This window comes from Poromitra crassiceps (genome assembly GCF_964638095.1).
Source record: "Poromitra crassiceps genome assembly, chromosome: 1".
NCBI lineage: Eukaryota > Metazoa > Chordata > Actinopteri > Beryciformes > Melamphaidae > Poromitra > Poromitra crassiceps.
In genome coordinates, this window is record NC_139623.1 from 15,423,284 (window position 1) to 15,441,073 (window position 17,790).

At 42.1% G+C, this 17,790-nt stretch overlaps 1 protein-coding gene and 1 pseudogene across 2 annotated transcripts; both read left to right on the top strand.

Moving 5' to 3' along the window:
* The first annotated feature begins 429 nt into the window (after positions 1–429).
* On the top strand, positions 430–3,046 carry LOC310780389 (plastin-3-like; annotated as a pseudogene). The gene is made up of 2 exons: positions 430–507; positions 1,287–3,046. The product of its transcript is annotated as a plastin-3-like (transcript).
* Positions 3,047–12,044: 8,998 nt separating this feature from the next.
* Positions 12,045–16,377, top strand: cdc42ep5 (CDC42 effector protein (Rho GTPase binding) 5). Its single transcript, XM_083644422.1, has 2 exons — positions 12,045–12,175; positions 14,294–16,377. The coding sequence occupies exon 2, from the start codon at positions 14,296–14,298 to the stop codon at positions 15,217–15,219; it is 924 nt and encodes a 307-aa protein (XP_083500548.1). The 5' UTR covers positions 12,045–12,175; positions 14,294–14,295; the 3' UTR covers positions 15,220–16,377.
* Positions 16,378–17,790: the final 1,413 nt, after the last annotated feature.

Sequence of the window (17,790 nt, forward strand, 5' to 3'; positions counted from 1 at the left end):
TGCCTCTTGTTTTTATTTATTTATCTTTTATTTTTTGCACTATGTTGTAATGGAGCCTACAGCACAAGAATTTCACACGTGATACTTGTACTACGGAGTGACAATAAAAATCTTGAATCTTGACTTATAAAAGGTTGAGTAGGTTCCTCAGGCAGAATAAGTGAAAAAAGTGAACAGCGAGCACACCAAAAAATGTATAAATAACTTTGGTGCAAGGCATATACTAAGTCACAGCAGAAAAGGCCAGCACACAAAAAAGTCCTTTCAAAAGTTTAATACCTGTAGTCTGGGTAGGGCAGCAGCACAGCAACAAACAAGTTTCGGCGCGTAGGCCTTCTTCAGTGTTGTGGTCCTCAGGCAGAATAGTCAAGCCTGTCTGGCATTTCAGCAGTATCGACACTAACCACACTGAAAAAGAAAAAACTGAAAATGGCAGGAAAGATTGAAAAAGAAGAGCTGGAAGAACTGAGAGAGGCCTTCGGAAAAGTTGATCTTGATGTAACCGAGGTGAATCAGCGTTGATTCCTCGTGAGTCCAGTGTGGTAGCGAGTCAGTATAAAGGCATGTTAAACAGCTCTGCCAAGGGAGCTAGCTCTCTTGTACCGCTTTCAGACAGACACGGTTCTGGTTCTGGCTCTGGCTCCGTTCTGGAGTCTCAGAACCTTGGTGCTTTCTGGTGAACCAGCCCGTGTTCACACCAGTTTAAGCGGAACCAAAGTGGGAGGACATTATTCGGTAGTCCTTCTTCAGTTTATTAAGTTTATTAATTATTTGATCTGGCGTTCGAGTGAACCCAGCCTTGGTCATCTCTTCCGCAAGTTCGGCATATGACTTGTTCTTTCTTGTACTGCTTTCTAGCTTTTCTTGAGATTCGGTAGATGCCCAAATCGCCACCAAACATTTGGTTTCCTCAGGAGACCACTGCAAATTATTTTTCTCCATGTTGTCACTGCCTTCTCCTTCCTGTTCGTTTTCACAGCCTAGAATGAGACACGCCCACTGATGATGTCACGGTTCCCAAGGAAAAAACAACTATTTTTTGGTTCCGCTGAGAACCAACTTTTCAGGTTCCGAACCAATTATTTTTTCGGTCTGAACGCACCGGCCGGTTCAAATTTGGGTTCGGGAACCGGAACCGGCACGGAGCCCTGCCGGTGTGAAAGCCCTATCGGTGGAGTGGTTAGTGCCTTTGACTCCCAAGCCGAAGGCCGGCGGTTCGTATCCACCCCTGGGCAAGCCCTTAACATGGGTTGCTGAAAGTACCACCTACACAACGCCGTTGCTGCTTTATCTGTAACTATCAACTCAATGAGCTCTTCAAAGTGGCCAACCTTCCCCTGCCCAGATACAGGGTCCGAGAGATCATCCAGAAACTTGATCACAACAAGGATAATAACATCAGTTTCAATGAGTTTGTGGTGATCTTCCAAGAACTGAAGAGCAGTGAAATTGCAAAAAGTTTTCGCAAGGCCATCAGCAGAAGAGAAGGGATCCTGGCCATTGGGGGGACATCTGAGCTGTCCTGTGAAGGGACGCACACTCCTTCTCTGAGGAGGAGCGATTTGCTTTTGTGAACTGGATCAACTCGGCTCTGGAAAAAGACCCTGACTGCAGACATGTCCTGCCCATGAACCCTGAAACAGACTCTCTTCAATGCTATGGGAGACGGTGTCGTTCTCTGCAAAATGATCAACCTGTCGGTGCCAGACACTATTCATGAGAGGACAATAAATAAGAAAAAGCTGACACCGTTCACAATACAGGAGAATCTGAACTTGGCTCTGAACTCTGCCTCTGCCATTGGCTGCCATGTCGTGAACATTGGGGCTCTAGACCTGAAGGAGGGCAAGCCCCATCTGGTGCTGGGCCTGCTATGGCAGATCATCAAGATTGGCCTGTTTGCTGACATAAAGCTCAGCAGGAACAAAGCACTGGCAGCCTTGATTAGAGATGGGGAAATCCTGGAGGACCTGATGAAGCTGTCTCCAGAAGAACTGCTTTTGCGCTGGGCCAACTTCCACCTCGAGAACGCCGGCTGGCAGAAGATGAACAACTTCAGCTCGGACATCAAGGACTCCAGGTTATACTTCCACCTCCTCAACCAAATCTCCCCAAAAGGCACAGGAAGACCAGCCACGCATAGACATTAACATGGGAGGCTTCAGCGAGAAAGATGCCGTGAAGAGGGCAGAAGCCATGCTGCAGCAGGCGGACAGGCTGGGCTCCCGTCAGTTCGTCACTGCAGCTGACGTTGTCAGTGGAAACCCCAAACTCAACCTTGCCTTTGTGGCCAATCTCTTCAACAAATATCCATCTCTAACAAATCAGAGAATGATGAGCTGGAAGGTGAGACACGAGAAGAGAGAACGTTCCGAAACTGGATGAATTCCTTGGGAGTAAACCCACATGTCAATCATCTGTATGGAGACCTAGCAGATGCCATAGTCATCCTGCAGCTTTATGAAAAAATGAAAGTACCTGTGGACTGGACCAACAAGGTCAACAAGCCTCCTTACCCCAAGATTCGAACCAACATGAAAAAGCTGGAGAATTGTAACCATGCAGTAGAATTGGACAAAACAAAAGCCAAGTTCTCCCTTGTTGGCATCGGCAGGCAGGACCTGAACAACACCACCCTGACTCTCGCCCTGGTGTGGCAGCTGATGAGAAGGTATATTCTGAATGTATTGGAGGATTTGACAGATGGGCAGAAAGCAACAAATTATGACATTATTGTAAACTGGGTCAATAACACAGTCTGAGGCTGGGAAAGCAACCAAGATTTCAAGCTTCAAGGATAAGGCGATCAGCACCAGTTTGGCAGTGGTGGACCTGATAGATGCCATCCAGCCCGGCAGCATCGTCTACGACCACGTCAAGACAGGCAGCCTCTCTGAAGATGACAAGCTGGACAATGCCAAATATGCCGTCTCTATGGTGTGGAAGATTGGAGCGCACGTCTACCCTCTCCCTCGTGGAGGTCAAGCCCAAAATGGTGATGACGGTGTTTGCCTGCTTGATGGGTCGGGGGATGAAGCGGGCCTAAGAGACTTGCTGCATTGTTAGTGTGACGTTTGCACACACAAAAAGGTTCATGTATCCCCAACTCTTTGGATTAATAAAGGTGTTTACTGAAGAAAAAGTGCTTGTCCCTCTTGCATGGCACCGTAACGCCGGCGTTACGTTTCTGATTTTTTGCTGTTTATTTGTCATTTATGTGATTAATTAGGTAGTTAATTCTGAACAATGCTGTTCATGCTACATACCAAATTAACCGGCTGAATCTTGCGCATCGAACCATGTCTTCCTTTTTCAGATCAGATCAACACAGCAGAAGTTATAGCTGTCTTTGTACAAAGACAAAGACAACATTTCAGATTATTTGGCTTTTTCAAATGACTTTTTATAATGGCTTTTTGGAAATCCGCCTAGGTATCTCCCTACAAAAACCACTGCCAAATACTCATGTTTTGGTATTTTTTCATCTTCTTTGAGTTGGGATGTGGTAAGGCCTGTGGCTATGTCTCCATTGGGTTTCTAGCCATAAATACAACAACCACAGGTAACTGTTTACACTGTAAAAGTGTTTTTTATTCTAGGCGAGAATCAACCACTGTGTTTGAGCTGGTGTTACTCAGGGTGAGTAACACATAGAGTCATTCTGACACTTGGAACAGAAACTTCAAAGTCTTACCTTTCAGAAATGGTCAGGCAGTTGTCTGTAACCCTAGCGGTTCAGCCACAGTAAGCATTTTAGTTTGGGTATGTCGTTTTCACCATTTTCTTCAGAAATAGGCCCCTTTTTAAAGCCCACAATACTAAATTGCTAAAGACATGGGACTTGGGTTACAGAGGACAAATGGGTTACTGCTCAATATGCAAAACTTTATTAATGTAGTCTATAAGAATGTTGTTTTTTAACAGCAGCTGCAAGGTTATTGTTTACATACTTTTACTCAGAAAGACTTCTCAGTTAATTATATCCTGCAATACACATTCCTGGATACCATACTGATTAATTATTGCTAGACTTGGCAAAATGGAAGATGTTTGACAGGTTGGATGTTTTCAGCATGACACGTCATAACAAAGTACTTGGTGTAGTCTGAAGTATGTCAAACAGCAATATCAGGCTATTTTGGCTCAATTGTTGAGTATCTATGGGATCAATAATGATGCCATAGGCATCCACAAATTTAGAGAAAGTAAGCAAGTAAACTAGGGGGAGGCACCTTTTTCCAAGCTTTCCCTGAGGGGAGGCCCACAGTTGCAGACTGAAAACCCCTGATCTAGCAGGTTTTAACCAAAGAAATACACCTTTTCAAGTAGATACCTCTTGTCTCTGTGTGTGTGTGTGTGTGTGTGTGTGTGTGTGTGTGTGTGTGTGTGTGTGTTCTTTTTTGTTAGGTTTTTGTATGTACACCACATAATAATGTAATAGGAACACAACAGTCTGCCAACAATACACCAATGACTATAACAAAGAAAAATAATCAAATTAAGGGTATAAAAAGAGAAATAAGGTAACTAATAGTGCCATATAACCTTTCAATACAGTAGGTCACTGGTTCTCAAATGGGGGTCCGCGGACCCCCAGGGGTCCGTGGCACTTTGCCAGGGGGTCCGCGAAAAGTTTTCAAGTAAAATGCTACATGTTATTTATTCCTTCTCAAACTACTTCCTACATGGTGCTAGTCTATCAAAATATCTTGGCTGTCATTGATTGTGTTGCATAGTGGTTTTCTGTACTGTTGACAAATTGTGATATTGTAAGTCGCTTTGGATAAAACAAAAGTGTCTGCTAAATGACGTAAATGTAATGTAAATGTAATGTAATAAAAAAAAATTTTTTTTTTTTTTTTGCAAAATCTTCATAGTTCAACGAAAATAGTTTATGCTTTAAATCTAAAATGGTTCATGGATTACATTCTAATAACAAACCTATCAAATTAAAAGTCAAGCACGTTACCGTGGAAACAATTAAGCTTAGCCCAAAATCACAAATCAGAATGAGGGGGTCCCCGGTATATTTTTTATCTTGTAAGGGGTCCTTGGCTGAAAAACATTTGAGAACCTCTGCAGTAGGTTACTGATATACAGCAGCCTACACTCACAAAACGAATACCTATTCTTTTGACGTTTAAGTTACAACATTCACATTTTATATTAATGTTTTTATTTTATTTTTAACATCTGGTTTGTGGGATATATTGAATGGATCAATTTAAAATATAGCCTACATCTTATTGGTGACACAATTCTTGTCATTAAAGATCCAGCCCACGCAATATCTGGGGTAGCCCCTACGGAAGTCTCAGTGTCAGGCGCAGGCTGATGCACTGGCCTTTTCCTCACCATTATCACATCAAGGCTACTAATGTTAAAGTGGAAATCTAACAAGCCATCCACCCCATTCCCAATGAGTCTTATGACATACAGCTAGAACCCGCCAAACTTTGAAAAACCTCTTGTAGAAACAAGAGGCTCAACCCATAGTCGGCCTGGCCATCGGGAGCACCGGGACAAATCCCGGTGGGCCGGTGGGCCGCTTGACCAGGGCAAAAAAAAATAAAAAAAAATTGGTTGAGACAGTGAACCCCAGCGGCCCACTTTGGGAATGCGTTTTTTTTAGACAGTGACCCCCAGCCAATGAGATATTCCTCTAAATCTGTCTTCAAACAACCAACATTTTAGAAAAACAGACAAAAAATTTCAGCTGCGGAGGAGACCATTGGTCGTCGCTGAATGTTGCCCCCTCAGAATTCTGGCTTGCTCTTGTGTTTGTGCGTCGATGGGGCGGGGGTTGCAGAGTATCCGTGCCGCGGGCTGGTTGAGGTGGGCTGGTCTGGGTAGAAAAGTCCAGGGCCGTTCTTTAGTCCCAGTCTGAGCCTGGCACAACCAAGAGCTTTTTCAAAGTTTGGCGGCCATTTCTCTTTTACTTTGAACATGAATTTGTATCTAAACATCAGAAGTAGGTCTCCCTTAACTCCCCCCCCGCTCGATTCCCACAGTATGTATGTTTTGTTTTCTTCCCATTTCATCTGATCTGAGGCATATACAACGAAGCAAGATTAGTGGCTTAGCGAGGTAACTTCAGGTTTAACCCTGGGTTTGCCGTGCTACGACGCTAGTTAACTTCTTACCGAGATATATTTCCATAGCAACTTATGCTTCAGATTTAACCTGGTCCAGAGCAGGTTAAGTTGCAAAGATAAGATTAAACCTTGAAAGGCACCGCCCAAGAACCAATGAGCTTCCTGGAAAAGGAGAGAGAAGAGTCTTTTGCGACCGCCAAGACCCATTTAATCATACGTCTCCAAAGCGCACCGTGTGCGCAACGGAGATGCTGAACTTCGGTGGCGAAATCAAGCAAGCTGAATAACATTGAGACAATCTGCATTTTTTTGCCAGCCCTCCTTTCTGTGATTATTATGTGCAGCAGTGTTGCCTTTGGTTTTTATTACACCTTTGAATTATTCATATTTCCTTAAGATTATGGTTTGCTCCTCCAGTGTGAAGTATTAATTTTTATTCACTCCCAAGCACGACCCTGCCGATTGCAACTGAACGCTGCGTGGAGAAATATCACTAAATCACCTACATAAAAAGATGACCATAAACGTCTCCAAAGCGCACTAAGGTGCGTGCAAAGGAGCTGCGCATGTTTATAGGCTATTTTTTAATTCAATGCCCGCACCATATTGATTCAGAGCCTATAACGTTAAATCTATGATCTAAATAGGCCTACGGATTTTGGAAATTTAGACTGAGTTTACACTTCTACTCGCAAAAAACACATGCGGTATTATTGATTAGCCTATATTAATCTGCTGTAGGCAGAAACCAAATGGCAGCAGAAATCAAAGGACTGATGTGAATTGAATAAAAGCGATAACTTTAGACAGTCCTTCAGTAACAGACTCATATCCAACGCTCACTTTGATTCTGACATGCAGTAAAGCTCTGTTAATTAATAGCCTACACTTTGATGTGGCTTTCAATGAATGAGGAAATAGGCGTGTCTGACGCTGTAAAATCCGGAGCTGTCCATATTGCATTGTGATTGGCTAGTTGTTACAGACCACGCCTCTTTCGTGTGCATGAGCTCCTGTTCACGAGCATTTTCAGGTGCATGAGCTCAGAGCTGATAAGGAAATCAGACCTGGCTGATAACCGGCATCGTGGTACAGAATAGCGCGATCGCTTTGATCTGGTTAAGCCAAACCAGATCAAAAGACAGATCCTGGATCTGTTTATCCTCCATTCGCGGTATGGGCCTCTGTTCCATCTACATATTTGTTTGATGTTGTGTACTTTATGTTGTTTGGTAATATGTTGTCTTGACACCATATCTTTGAATATCTTAATAACAAATATTTAAATATATAGGCTATCATCATCATCATCATCATCATCATCAGTATATAAATGCGAGCTGGGGCTCTGTCTGTCTGTCTGTTTGTTTCTCTGTTTCTCTGTCCCACTGTGATTGTGCCACTGTGATGTCATAAATCCCACTGTGACATCATCTGTGATGTCATAAATCCCACTGTGACATCATCAGTGATGTCATAAATCCCAGTGATGTCATAAATCCCAGTGATGTCATAAATCCCACTGTGACATCATCAGTGATTTCATGAATCCCACTGTGAGATCATCAGTGATGTCATAAATCTGACATCATCAGTGATGCTGGTCTCATTGGCCACACAGCAGCCGAGCTGTGGGCAAGGCTGCGCAGCGGGCGAGCTGCGAATGCAAGCTGCAGGACGGGCGAGCCCGCGTAGCCTGTATACTAGATCCCTAGTATATTAAAGATCCCTACTCCCCAATTAATATTTTCCAAAATGGGCATTCAAAACACTTTTGCATTCAGTTGTACAGTAGACCCCTCTGTGGGAAACTGTCTGTGTCAATGACACTTCACCCCATCCACGTCTGATTTGTCCCCTTTACTATTTTTTTCAATGATGATGACTAGTTCCACAGGCCTACTCACTCACATTACATACAATGTTCTTCCTTTTCCACACTGCCTTTCTACCTTCCTGTCAAGTGCACAGCTGCAGGATGTGTGTTTGTGTGTGTGTGTGTGTGTGTGTGTGTGTGTGTGTGTGTGTGTGTGTGTGTGTGTGAGAGAGAGAGTGAGTGAGTGAGTGAAAGAGAGAGATAAGAGCAATCTTCTTTCCTCCAAATGATTTCTAAACATAATGAATTGGACACATTTATAGATCTTCATTAGTTCTATCAGGGGAATCAACTTATTGGCTCACAAATTTTGGCAGCAAAATATGTGACTATAATTGAAGGTAGCTATAGCAAAAGGACTCAAGCTCATATCGGCCTATACTGTAGTAGTGTATATACAGGTTAACTCACTATGGTATGTGTGATGTCATAGTTAGTTTACTTCTCAGGCCTAATATTTGTAGGTCATTCTATACCCCCCTTTTTTATATAAATGTATTGCTGTTGATGTGTTACTATTTGCTATGTAAGAAATCTCTTATAGAGCTTATTTGAATTAGATATAAGGAGGGGGAGGAGGGGGGGTCAATGCGAGGGATCAGCCGAGCAGCATTTTGGGAAACAAACCGTATCACTGGGTGGCAACGGCAATGGAACCCTATGGAGCCCAAGTGGCGCGAGGCTTGAATGTCTGACTCTAGCCAGTTAACTATGTTTACATTTTAAAAACTGCGACAGTTCACACAACTTTAACACGACATGCAGAATACTCACAGAGAGAGAAAGAGAGAGAGAGAGAGAGAGAGAGAGAGAGAGAGAGAGAGAGAGAGAGAGAGAGAGAGAGAGAGAGAAAGATAGAGATATTGGCTTATTGTTAAGTCATTTCCTGTCAGGCCAGCTGAGGGCCCTTCACATTATATCCTATAATGTTAGCCCAGTGGTTCTCAAACTCTTTCACATCAAGGACCCCTAAAGTGACACAAATTAGACCAGGGACCCCCATTTATTAAGATTTTGTCCCATGGGTCCATCTGATCAGATTTGAGCTTTTGTGACGACCCTCCCACTCTCTTGGTCCTGTCTTGCAGGAGCCTGGTTACCCAGGGTTAAGAAGACCTTCAGACCAATTCAGTCTCTTGCCCTCCTTTTCGATTAAACTGTTAAACAGCAGCAGATAAACAAATGTACAATTATCGAATATCGATATCAAGACTTATAATGTAGCACAATCATATATATTTATATATATATATATAAGAAATGTATCATGAAATACTACATTGCAGTGAGGTGAGGTGAGGCAGGTCCTAAACCTGCTAAATAGCCGATACATCATGTTGTGTGCTCATCTTATTTATTGTTATGTCTGGAATCGATTGATTGATGCCCGAGCTCCCCCAACTGGTTTTGCCAGATACTTTATTGCCCAGACAAACTGTATTTTGTGTAACGTTGCACTTGGCTGTTGTATCCTGTGTGTATGTATATGTTTATGTTTTTATGGCTGCAGTAAGCCCAAGACAAATTTCCCATGCGTGGGACAATAAAGTTAATCTTGAATCTTGAATCTTGCCGACGCATCTTTTGTTCTGTTCATTTAATGTAGGCTAGTTTGTGTTGTATTTTCTTTTAGTTTTAGTTAAGTCATACACCAAAGTAAAAGTTAAAACAATAATTTAACTAAGGGAGAATAACTAGACATCACAAACTGCATTAAACAAAAGAACAGAACGTGAGTGCACCAGGCCCAGGTGCACCCAATCAGCCTAACGACCCCAACACCAGGCTCCTGTGAGACAGGGCCAGGAGAATGGGAATGTTGTCACACTTTTAGATGTTTTATTACAGAAAGTATATGAAACCCATGACCAAAGTAATCATATATTCACTCACACATCATTGCACCCTATACACCAGAGTTCAGTGGCCCTCATTGGCCCTGCGCAGACTTCACTGGTACATTTTCATTTACAACTCCATCCTTGGTCTGCTTCCATCTTACCTTTGTGGGTATGTCTCCATCAAAACTAGAAATTATTGCCTGCACTCAAATGACACCCTGTTACTGTCCGTCCCCAAGGTTGGCACTGAACTTGGCAAGCAGGCCTTTATGTTCTCTGCCCCTGCAGCCTGGAACCACTTGCAGACAGACTTGCAGCTAGCTGAGCTGATCCCCATTAGTACATTTAAAAATATAGTGAAGGGCTTGGAGGCAGATTCAATTAGAGGTTGTGAGTGCTTCCATAGCTAGGCCCGTTTCCTCCTGTCTCTCTTTTAGTCATAGTCTTAGTCATGTCTTTGTTTTATATGTGCTCTTAATGTTTTCTTTCATACATGTTGTGTTTCATGTTTTGCTTTTGTGTTTTAATGTTTCCTTATGTGCTGCTTTCAGTGCTTTGTGTTCCTGTCTGTCGTTTTGGCTTTTGATTCTGTGATTTGCCACTGCATGTTTAGACATTATGTGCTTTTATTATTTGATTGTGTGTCTGGTTGAAACTGTATTGCTGCTATCTTGGTCAGGGCTCCCTCGAAAAAGAGATCTTGTCATCTCAATGGGACTCACCTGGTTAAATAAAGGTTTAATAAAAAATATATATATATTCTGTCATTGTGTTACTTACTGTATGCAGAATTCTAGTGAAAATAAAGTACCGGTACTACGCTTTTTGCTGGGGACCCCTGGAACTCCCTTACGATCCCCATACAGCTCATGTTGAGCACTACTGCTTCACAGAATCTAAAATAAATTATGATAATTTAGTTTTGTTGAGAACCACCGCTATAGCCTGTTAACATTATGCTGTGTGAGAGTATGTCTTCATCATCAGTTTCAATAAAATGCAAGAAAGTTGTAGAAGTGACAATCTGATTTCAGGATGTGTAACAGGCAAATAAATCAAACTGAATAACTGCCCAATGCCTTCATGATCTATGAGGGAACATTTTTTATTCACACTACTTGAGGTGCTGAGACAGGTATTGTAACACATATAAATATAGAATTCCACATTATATTATGTGTCTGCTGAGTGTATCTAATTTGTCCCACTTCTAGTCTTTCATCTTAAGGTCTGGGTAGGCCTACATCATCACACAAATATGTCAAGCATGTGTGAGAGGATCTCACAAACAATGACTCACTACCCTGCTCTATTGTATGAATACCTTGGGTTTGGTAATGCGTCTTCTGTTTTTCTAACCCATGGGAGGAAACTGAATGAGGTGGGTTCCTTAAAGCAGCAGCTCTACTGTTCTCCTGCTGAAATCTGATGACCTTTTCCCTCTGTCTTTCAAGAGGATCTCTGACTTGCTGGCAGTATGAGTGAGTGAGTGAGTGAGTGAGTGAGTTAGTGAGTGAGAAGTTAATTGAGTTAATTCTGCCCCACAGTCACGCCCTTCAAAGGACAAGAAATAAAAATGATATTGTCAACTGTAGTGGTGCAGCATGACTGAGGCTACATTCTGACTACAGAAATAGCCTCATGCCGACTATTCCTCATTACTGACTACATTCCATAAAAGGCTGCATAATTGCAGTCAGTTTCAAGTCAAACCCATCGTAATAAGTTCTGTGTGGTGCACAGAATTTGTCTGGTTTCCTGGTGTGCCATTATGCTTAACCATAGACTGAAAACTACTTTGAAGAGTCTTTAATATAGAGTGTGAAGTTCAGCCCAATGAGGCTTCAGCCACTCGCAGCTGTAGCCTATTATCTAGGGCCTATCATAATTCCATAATAACATGAGATCGCTGACTGAGAAGAACATCTTAAAGTGAATTATTAAACACTAAAGTAAAAAAAAGTTAACAATTAAGAAAATAGTAACATTTTAACAGTTTGGTTGACTCACAATTTGAACAGCTGTTAATATCTATTTAGAATATTCCCAATTAAAATATAATCTTTATCCCCTTTTGTCTGGCTAAAACTATTAAAACTGTGGTTCTTCTACCCGACAATGCACAACAACTTTCATCCAACACTCACTCCCTAATAACTGTTCGCGTCACTTCCTCAACCCATGCCCATCCCTTAGGAAAAGAAAAAAGAAAAAAGAAAAAAATCACACAGACGAACGACGGCGAGAAAAAGAGCGAGGAAAAGGTCGAGAGGGAAGCTAAAGCAACAAAAACAAAAAGCCAGATGACAATTTGGATACTCAGGAGGGAGCCAGCCAAACACCAGAGGATACAACACGTTGAAGTAAGTTTTCCATACTTTCATAAGTTTGAATGTTGTGGTAACGCTCACCGCTGGTGCTTGATAAGCAGAGTTTACAGCCTTTCCTCTCATTGCTTGCCCACACGCTCCATAGAGTAGAATTATCTCATCTATTTTAGCTATTCATATAGGGTAACATAATATTTCCTCAAATTATTTGGGATGACGTGTGTGTGTGTGGGGGGGGGGGGATGTACCCCCCCCCCTCTGCATGTTTTTTCCAAATGTATATAGCCTGCTGCCATATGTGATGATGCCGAGCTGATGTCAGGACTGCTGTCTCAAGTCAGCTCAGGTTTTGGGGGGTTAAAATAGGCTACTACTTGATCATTATTGAATAATTGATCATTAATGAAACGTGCGTCGATCAGTCTGTGTTGTCAACATGTTTATTAGAATTGATTGATTCATACACACGCCGATAGGCCTCTATTTGGCAATCATGATAACGTTAGCTGATAGCAAATCAGGCAGCAGACCTAGACAGCTTTTAGAAGAGAAAGTAGACTATAGTGTACAGTGTCTTGTTTCTCTTGGCGTGCTCCCTCGGGGTAGGAATGTAGAGACAAGTATGTGCTAACGCATGCGTGTGTCTCACGTAGCTACAAGTCCCAGCATGGCCTTCACGGCAGCGCCAGTAGCCTACCAAAAGACTCATTGCTTTCCCACAATCTTGCACAACACGGTGAAGTTTTTATCCTGGGCTGTTTTTTTACAAGGTCACTCAACAGAGGCCCAACATCTGTCAGCAGGGTCACTAAAGATCTTTCAGAGAAATCTCATTGGTTAGTGCAGTGGTTCTCAAAGTGATGCCCAGGGACCATCGATGTATTGCCAGGGACCCCCAGGGGTCCTTGAGGGGGTTCCTCCAGGGGCTCCCTACTGCTCATCAGCAAAAAGGGTAATCGTTTATTTTGACTATAAATCGATCCATAAGTAACACAATGACAATGTATGACTATTTTGGTCATGGGATTCATACTTTCTGTAATAAAACATCTAAAAGAAAAAAAATCCCATGGGGGACCCTCTGAGCAGAGCTCTGAGGTCAGTTTGTGCCCAGCTGAGATGTGGTATCCTGCCTCTGGCTCTGGAAACCGGGCGCTTCCACTCAATTCCTGAGGAGGACAGAAAATGTCACCTGTGTGATCTGGGAGAGGTTGAAAATGAAATGCACTGTTTTACTGTCCGTTATATCACAATCTTAGACATAGGCTTTTCTGTAAAATTTCTTTTGATGAAGGTCCTGATCTGTTTTCTATGTCTGATGATTGTAGACTTCAGTACTTGTTTACTGAAAAAGTGTTCCAGGTTGCTCAGTTTGTGTTAAATGCCTACCAACAGCGTAGGATGGTACTTTATGTTTGAGATATAATCTTTTCTTTCATTGTCTGACATGTTCTGGAGATGTATCATATTCTGTTCTTTCATTTTCTTTTTCTTGCTCCTGTATGCTTTGAAACTAGTGTCTTGAAGGCCCATGTGGGCTGGGCACCTTAAGGTGTATGACACTTTGAAAAATAAATAACTAACTAACTAACTAAGGACAAAATCTATCAAATGGGGGTCATTGGTTTAATTTGTGTCAGTTTAGGGGTCTTTGATGTGAAAAAGTTTGCAAATCACTGGGTTAGTGAATACAGCATTTAGTCAGTTTTTTTTAAATGCAGCGTTTTTGCTTTCAAAATAAACGAGAACAATACAGATATTCTGGTACAGTATTGTGTTTCATTGTGTTGTCAGCTCAAATAGCCGAAACAAATATTTCGTGGCTGGTTCATTCAAGTCATTATAGCCTTGAAGTAGCATTTGGCCTGTTTAAGTAGGCTATGCAATAATCTCATGTATCTTATCTAATGTGAAAGTACTTGTCAGTACAGATGCCTGCCACCATGTTATGATCCACATACAGTACATGTTCCAGCCTGACATGCCTTGTGCTGTCTTGTCTGTCACTCTCTTCACTCTCTTTCCAGTCTTTGTCTTATGTAACCTCTTTTGCTCGGTGTTTTACATCTCTCATTCAAATCTATGCTGAGTACCGACTTAAATAACTTACCATTCATCCTCTCTCTATCCTGCCCTCTGCTCTGTCTCCAGTCATGCCACTGCACAAGTCATCCCGGGCCCCACGCCTGGACCCTACCATGATCTCAGCGCCGCTGGGTGACTTCCGCCACACCATGCACATCGGGAGGGGAGGCGACGCCTTCGGTGACACCTCCTTCCTGTCCTCTCACGGCCCGAGCCCGGCCAGCTCTGACCTCGGTGCTCCTGGGATGCCGCCAGCTGCTGACTCCGAGATGCCAGTCAACCACAGCGACCTTAAAACAGACGGCTTGGGAAGTTCACAGGACAACCATCTGCAGCACTCTGAGTCTGTGTCTTCATTCGACCTGGACTTGGATCTGGGGCCGTCTATCCTGGGGGATGTTCTGGGTGTGATGGACGGACTGGGACTTGACTCTGAGTGGTCAAACACCAAGGAGGAAGAGGTGTTCGCTCCCACTAATGGTGCGGCCACAGTGGAAACAAAGCAGGGGAATGGTTTGGTGGAGATGTCCGTGAGTGTGCAGAATGAGTTGAACGAGAATAACTCGGCCGGGATTGATGGAAACCAGATGGGAGACGACAGGATAACAGATGGGAACGGGATCAAGCCAAAGGGGTTACGACCAAAAGTGAGATTCAGCGATAAGCGAGAGGAGATCATTCGCCAGGCGTCTGAGGAGGAAGGTCAGGGCTTTGACTTCCAGGATGAGGAAGAGTTGGAGTGTCCCAGCACAACGGCGGACGAGAGCGAGAGGGGCAACAACCTGGTAGGTGAAGCAGAGATCACCAATCACAAAGAGGATACACCACCTAGTCCTGCCTCGTCACATAGCTCAGAGTATGAAGGAGTCACCTCATTGGACAGGAGGAGGGTTGACAACTGCCATTCAGAGACTGACTCCGAGGAGGAGGCAGGTGATTGTGGAAGAGGCTACACATTTGAGGATGAGTTTGATGATGAGATCGGCCTATAGGGGAAGGGGATAGATATGGTTTGCCCATGAAAACAGATCTTTGCTGTCAAGTAAATCAATCACAGTTTATTTTCTTTAGTCGATCAGTCTAGTATCATTTGAAAGGGAGATTTACACCACATCATAAGGCAAACTGGACATTTCAAGATTTACAATGAAAGCATAGACAAAGTTCCTCAACTGGAAAAGACTTCTTTATATTTGATCTACATGGGTAACAGACTGTCGTTTGGACCAGAAACAAGCAAAAATATTGCTTAGGTGGAGTTATTACAGTGAAAGGTGTGTAGCACTTTGATTAATTTCATGCACCTGGGAGGTTTGCTATGAAACTGATGCTCAGTGGAAAGTTTAATTCAGGCTAAATGAATGATGCTTATTGATATGTTTTATGTTATATCAGATGTTTTCATCATCTGAAGTGCATACAATAGGTGATAATGTTTTTATATCATGGTGCCTTAAAGGGAGCTGTATACTTACATTATTGTACTCTGTCCTATAGCATTGTCTTAGTTATTTTTCATATTGCATGTTTATTACAATCTCCATGTCATTATTTGTTCATCAATATTCAATGCATTTGACTAGCTTTACAATCAAATGGTCCCCAGACCAGAAATATTGTAAGGAAATAAAGGTAACCTGTGTATCGTAAATTACTGTGAACTTGTCACATTCCAAATGTAGGCTATTGATGTGCAGTATGAAAACCTCTGGATCAGATCAAATCAAGCCTGTTTTCTTTGTCCGTTTATAACTGCCCATCTGTTTTGTTTTGTTGCAGTTCTTTTGTTTTATTGTTTACTATAGTTGCCAAAGCTCTTATTTTGTATTCTGATTTGTGTTGGGCTGTGGGGTTGAGCTACTATGAATGCTAAGACAATCTTTTATTTACAGATCATTGACAGATTGCAGATCAGGGCCAAGTGTATTTTTGTACATGCCTTTGCTTAGATGTATTTTTTGGAACAAATGGTTAAACAATGCTGTAAAAGGGGAGAGAACTTTAGGTTCATTCGTTTGTTCTGTTGAAAATGCTGGTTTAAACATCTTTCTGCGTTAGAAAAGTGTTTTGCCTTTGTTTCCCTACATGCTATCCTGTGGGTTTATAAAGATTGCAATGAAAACAATAAAACAATGTAATTAGGAGATGAACTTGATCACTATTTAATCATTTTCAGAAAAAGACTCTTGCGCAAACCTGGCGAACAGAATAACACTGTTCACTCACTGTGACTCTGAAGACGAGGATGTGATCCCCATGTCTGGCCCCATGGACATCAAGAAATGCCCTGCTTTCTTACATTATAAATAAAGAAAATACAAAGAGCAGACTGCATTCTCACCTAACAAAACTAGTATGAAGTCAAGGAGAGTAAAGAATACAGAACTACAGTTCGAAAATAGTTTTATTTTAAGCATGAAATTACAAATTCATAATAGTTATATAGTTAATAGTTCAATCATCTGTAAACATACAGATTGTAAGATCACTAGGAAAGATTGTAACCCAACATTATGGCCTACGTTGACCAATACAAAGAAGAAATATGAATACCTACTATGTTGTTTATGTACATTAATACAACCTCCATAATGATACGACATATATGGATTTACTACACACACACACATCAAATAAGTACTCAAGTACTACATTGGCACAGCCATCTGCTTCTCTCAGTATACAGCACACACACTACTCTAGTAGAGAGTGCATGCAGAGATGCTCACAAGTCATTTTTTGCAAGTCCAAGTCAAGTCTCAAGTCTATGAGCTAGAGTCCAAGTCAAGTCTAAAGTCTTTGAGATGCACGTCCAAGTCAAGTCTCTTATGGATGAGCGTTCTGTCATCTGCTCCTGCATGCTATCCGGTCTGCTTAGAACCCTGCATAGCTTAAAACGAAGGAATTCATAGCATGTACTGTACTATCCTCACTCCTTTATCTATTAGCATACAGTATCAGCATTGATTAGTTGACATTATTATTACCCATAGTAGACATTTCCTTAATAAAATAAAGATTGTTCACAAGTCCTAAATCTTGAGTTTGAGTAGTCTCAAGTCTTTTCCGGATGAGTCAAGTCACTGAGGCAGAGATGCTCACAAGTCATTTTTTGCAAGTCTAAGTCAAGTCTCAAGTCTTTGAGCTCAATTCCAAGTCAAGTCTCAAGTCTTTGAGGGGCAAGTCCAAGTCAAGTCTCAAGTCTTTGGTCACAAGTCTAAGTCAAGTCTCAAGTCTCTTATGGATGAGCGTTCTATCATCTGTTACATGCCATCTGGTCTGCTTAGAACACTGCATAGCTAAAACTAAGGAATTCAAAGCATGTACTGTATTATCCTCACTCCTTTATCTATTAGCATAGATTATCAGCATTGATTGGATGACATCAGTATAGATTTCCTTAACTCATTGAGTGCCAATGACGACTTTAGTCGTCAATTCGGATAGTAACGTTGAGTGCCAATGACGACTAAAGTCGTCAATTGCGTTTTTTGACGGTGGGAAGTGGATCAAAGCCAGATCCATCTCCTGTAAAATTTTGGGGCATGTTGAATGTGTGTAAC

Bases quoted from the DNA above. Each gene is read 5' to 3' on its own strand.
- cdc42ep5 (XM_083644422.1), top strand. From the start codon at position 14,296: ATGCCACTGCACAAGTCATCCCGGGCCCCACGCCTGGACCCTACCATG.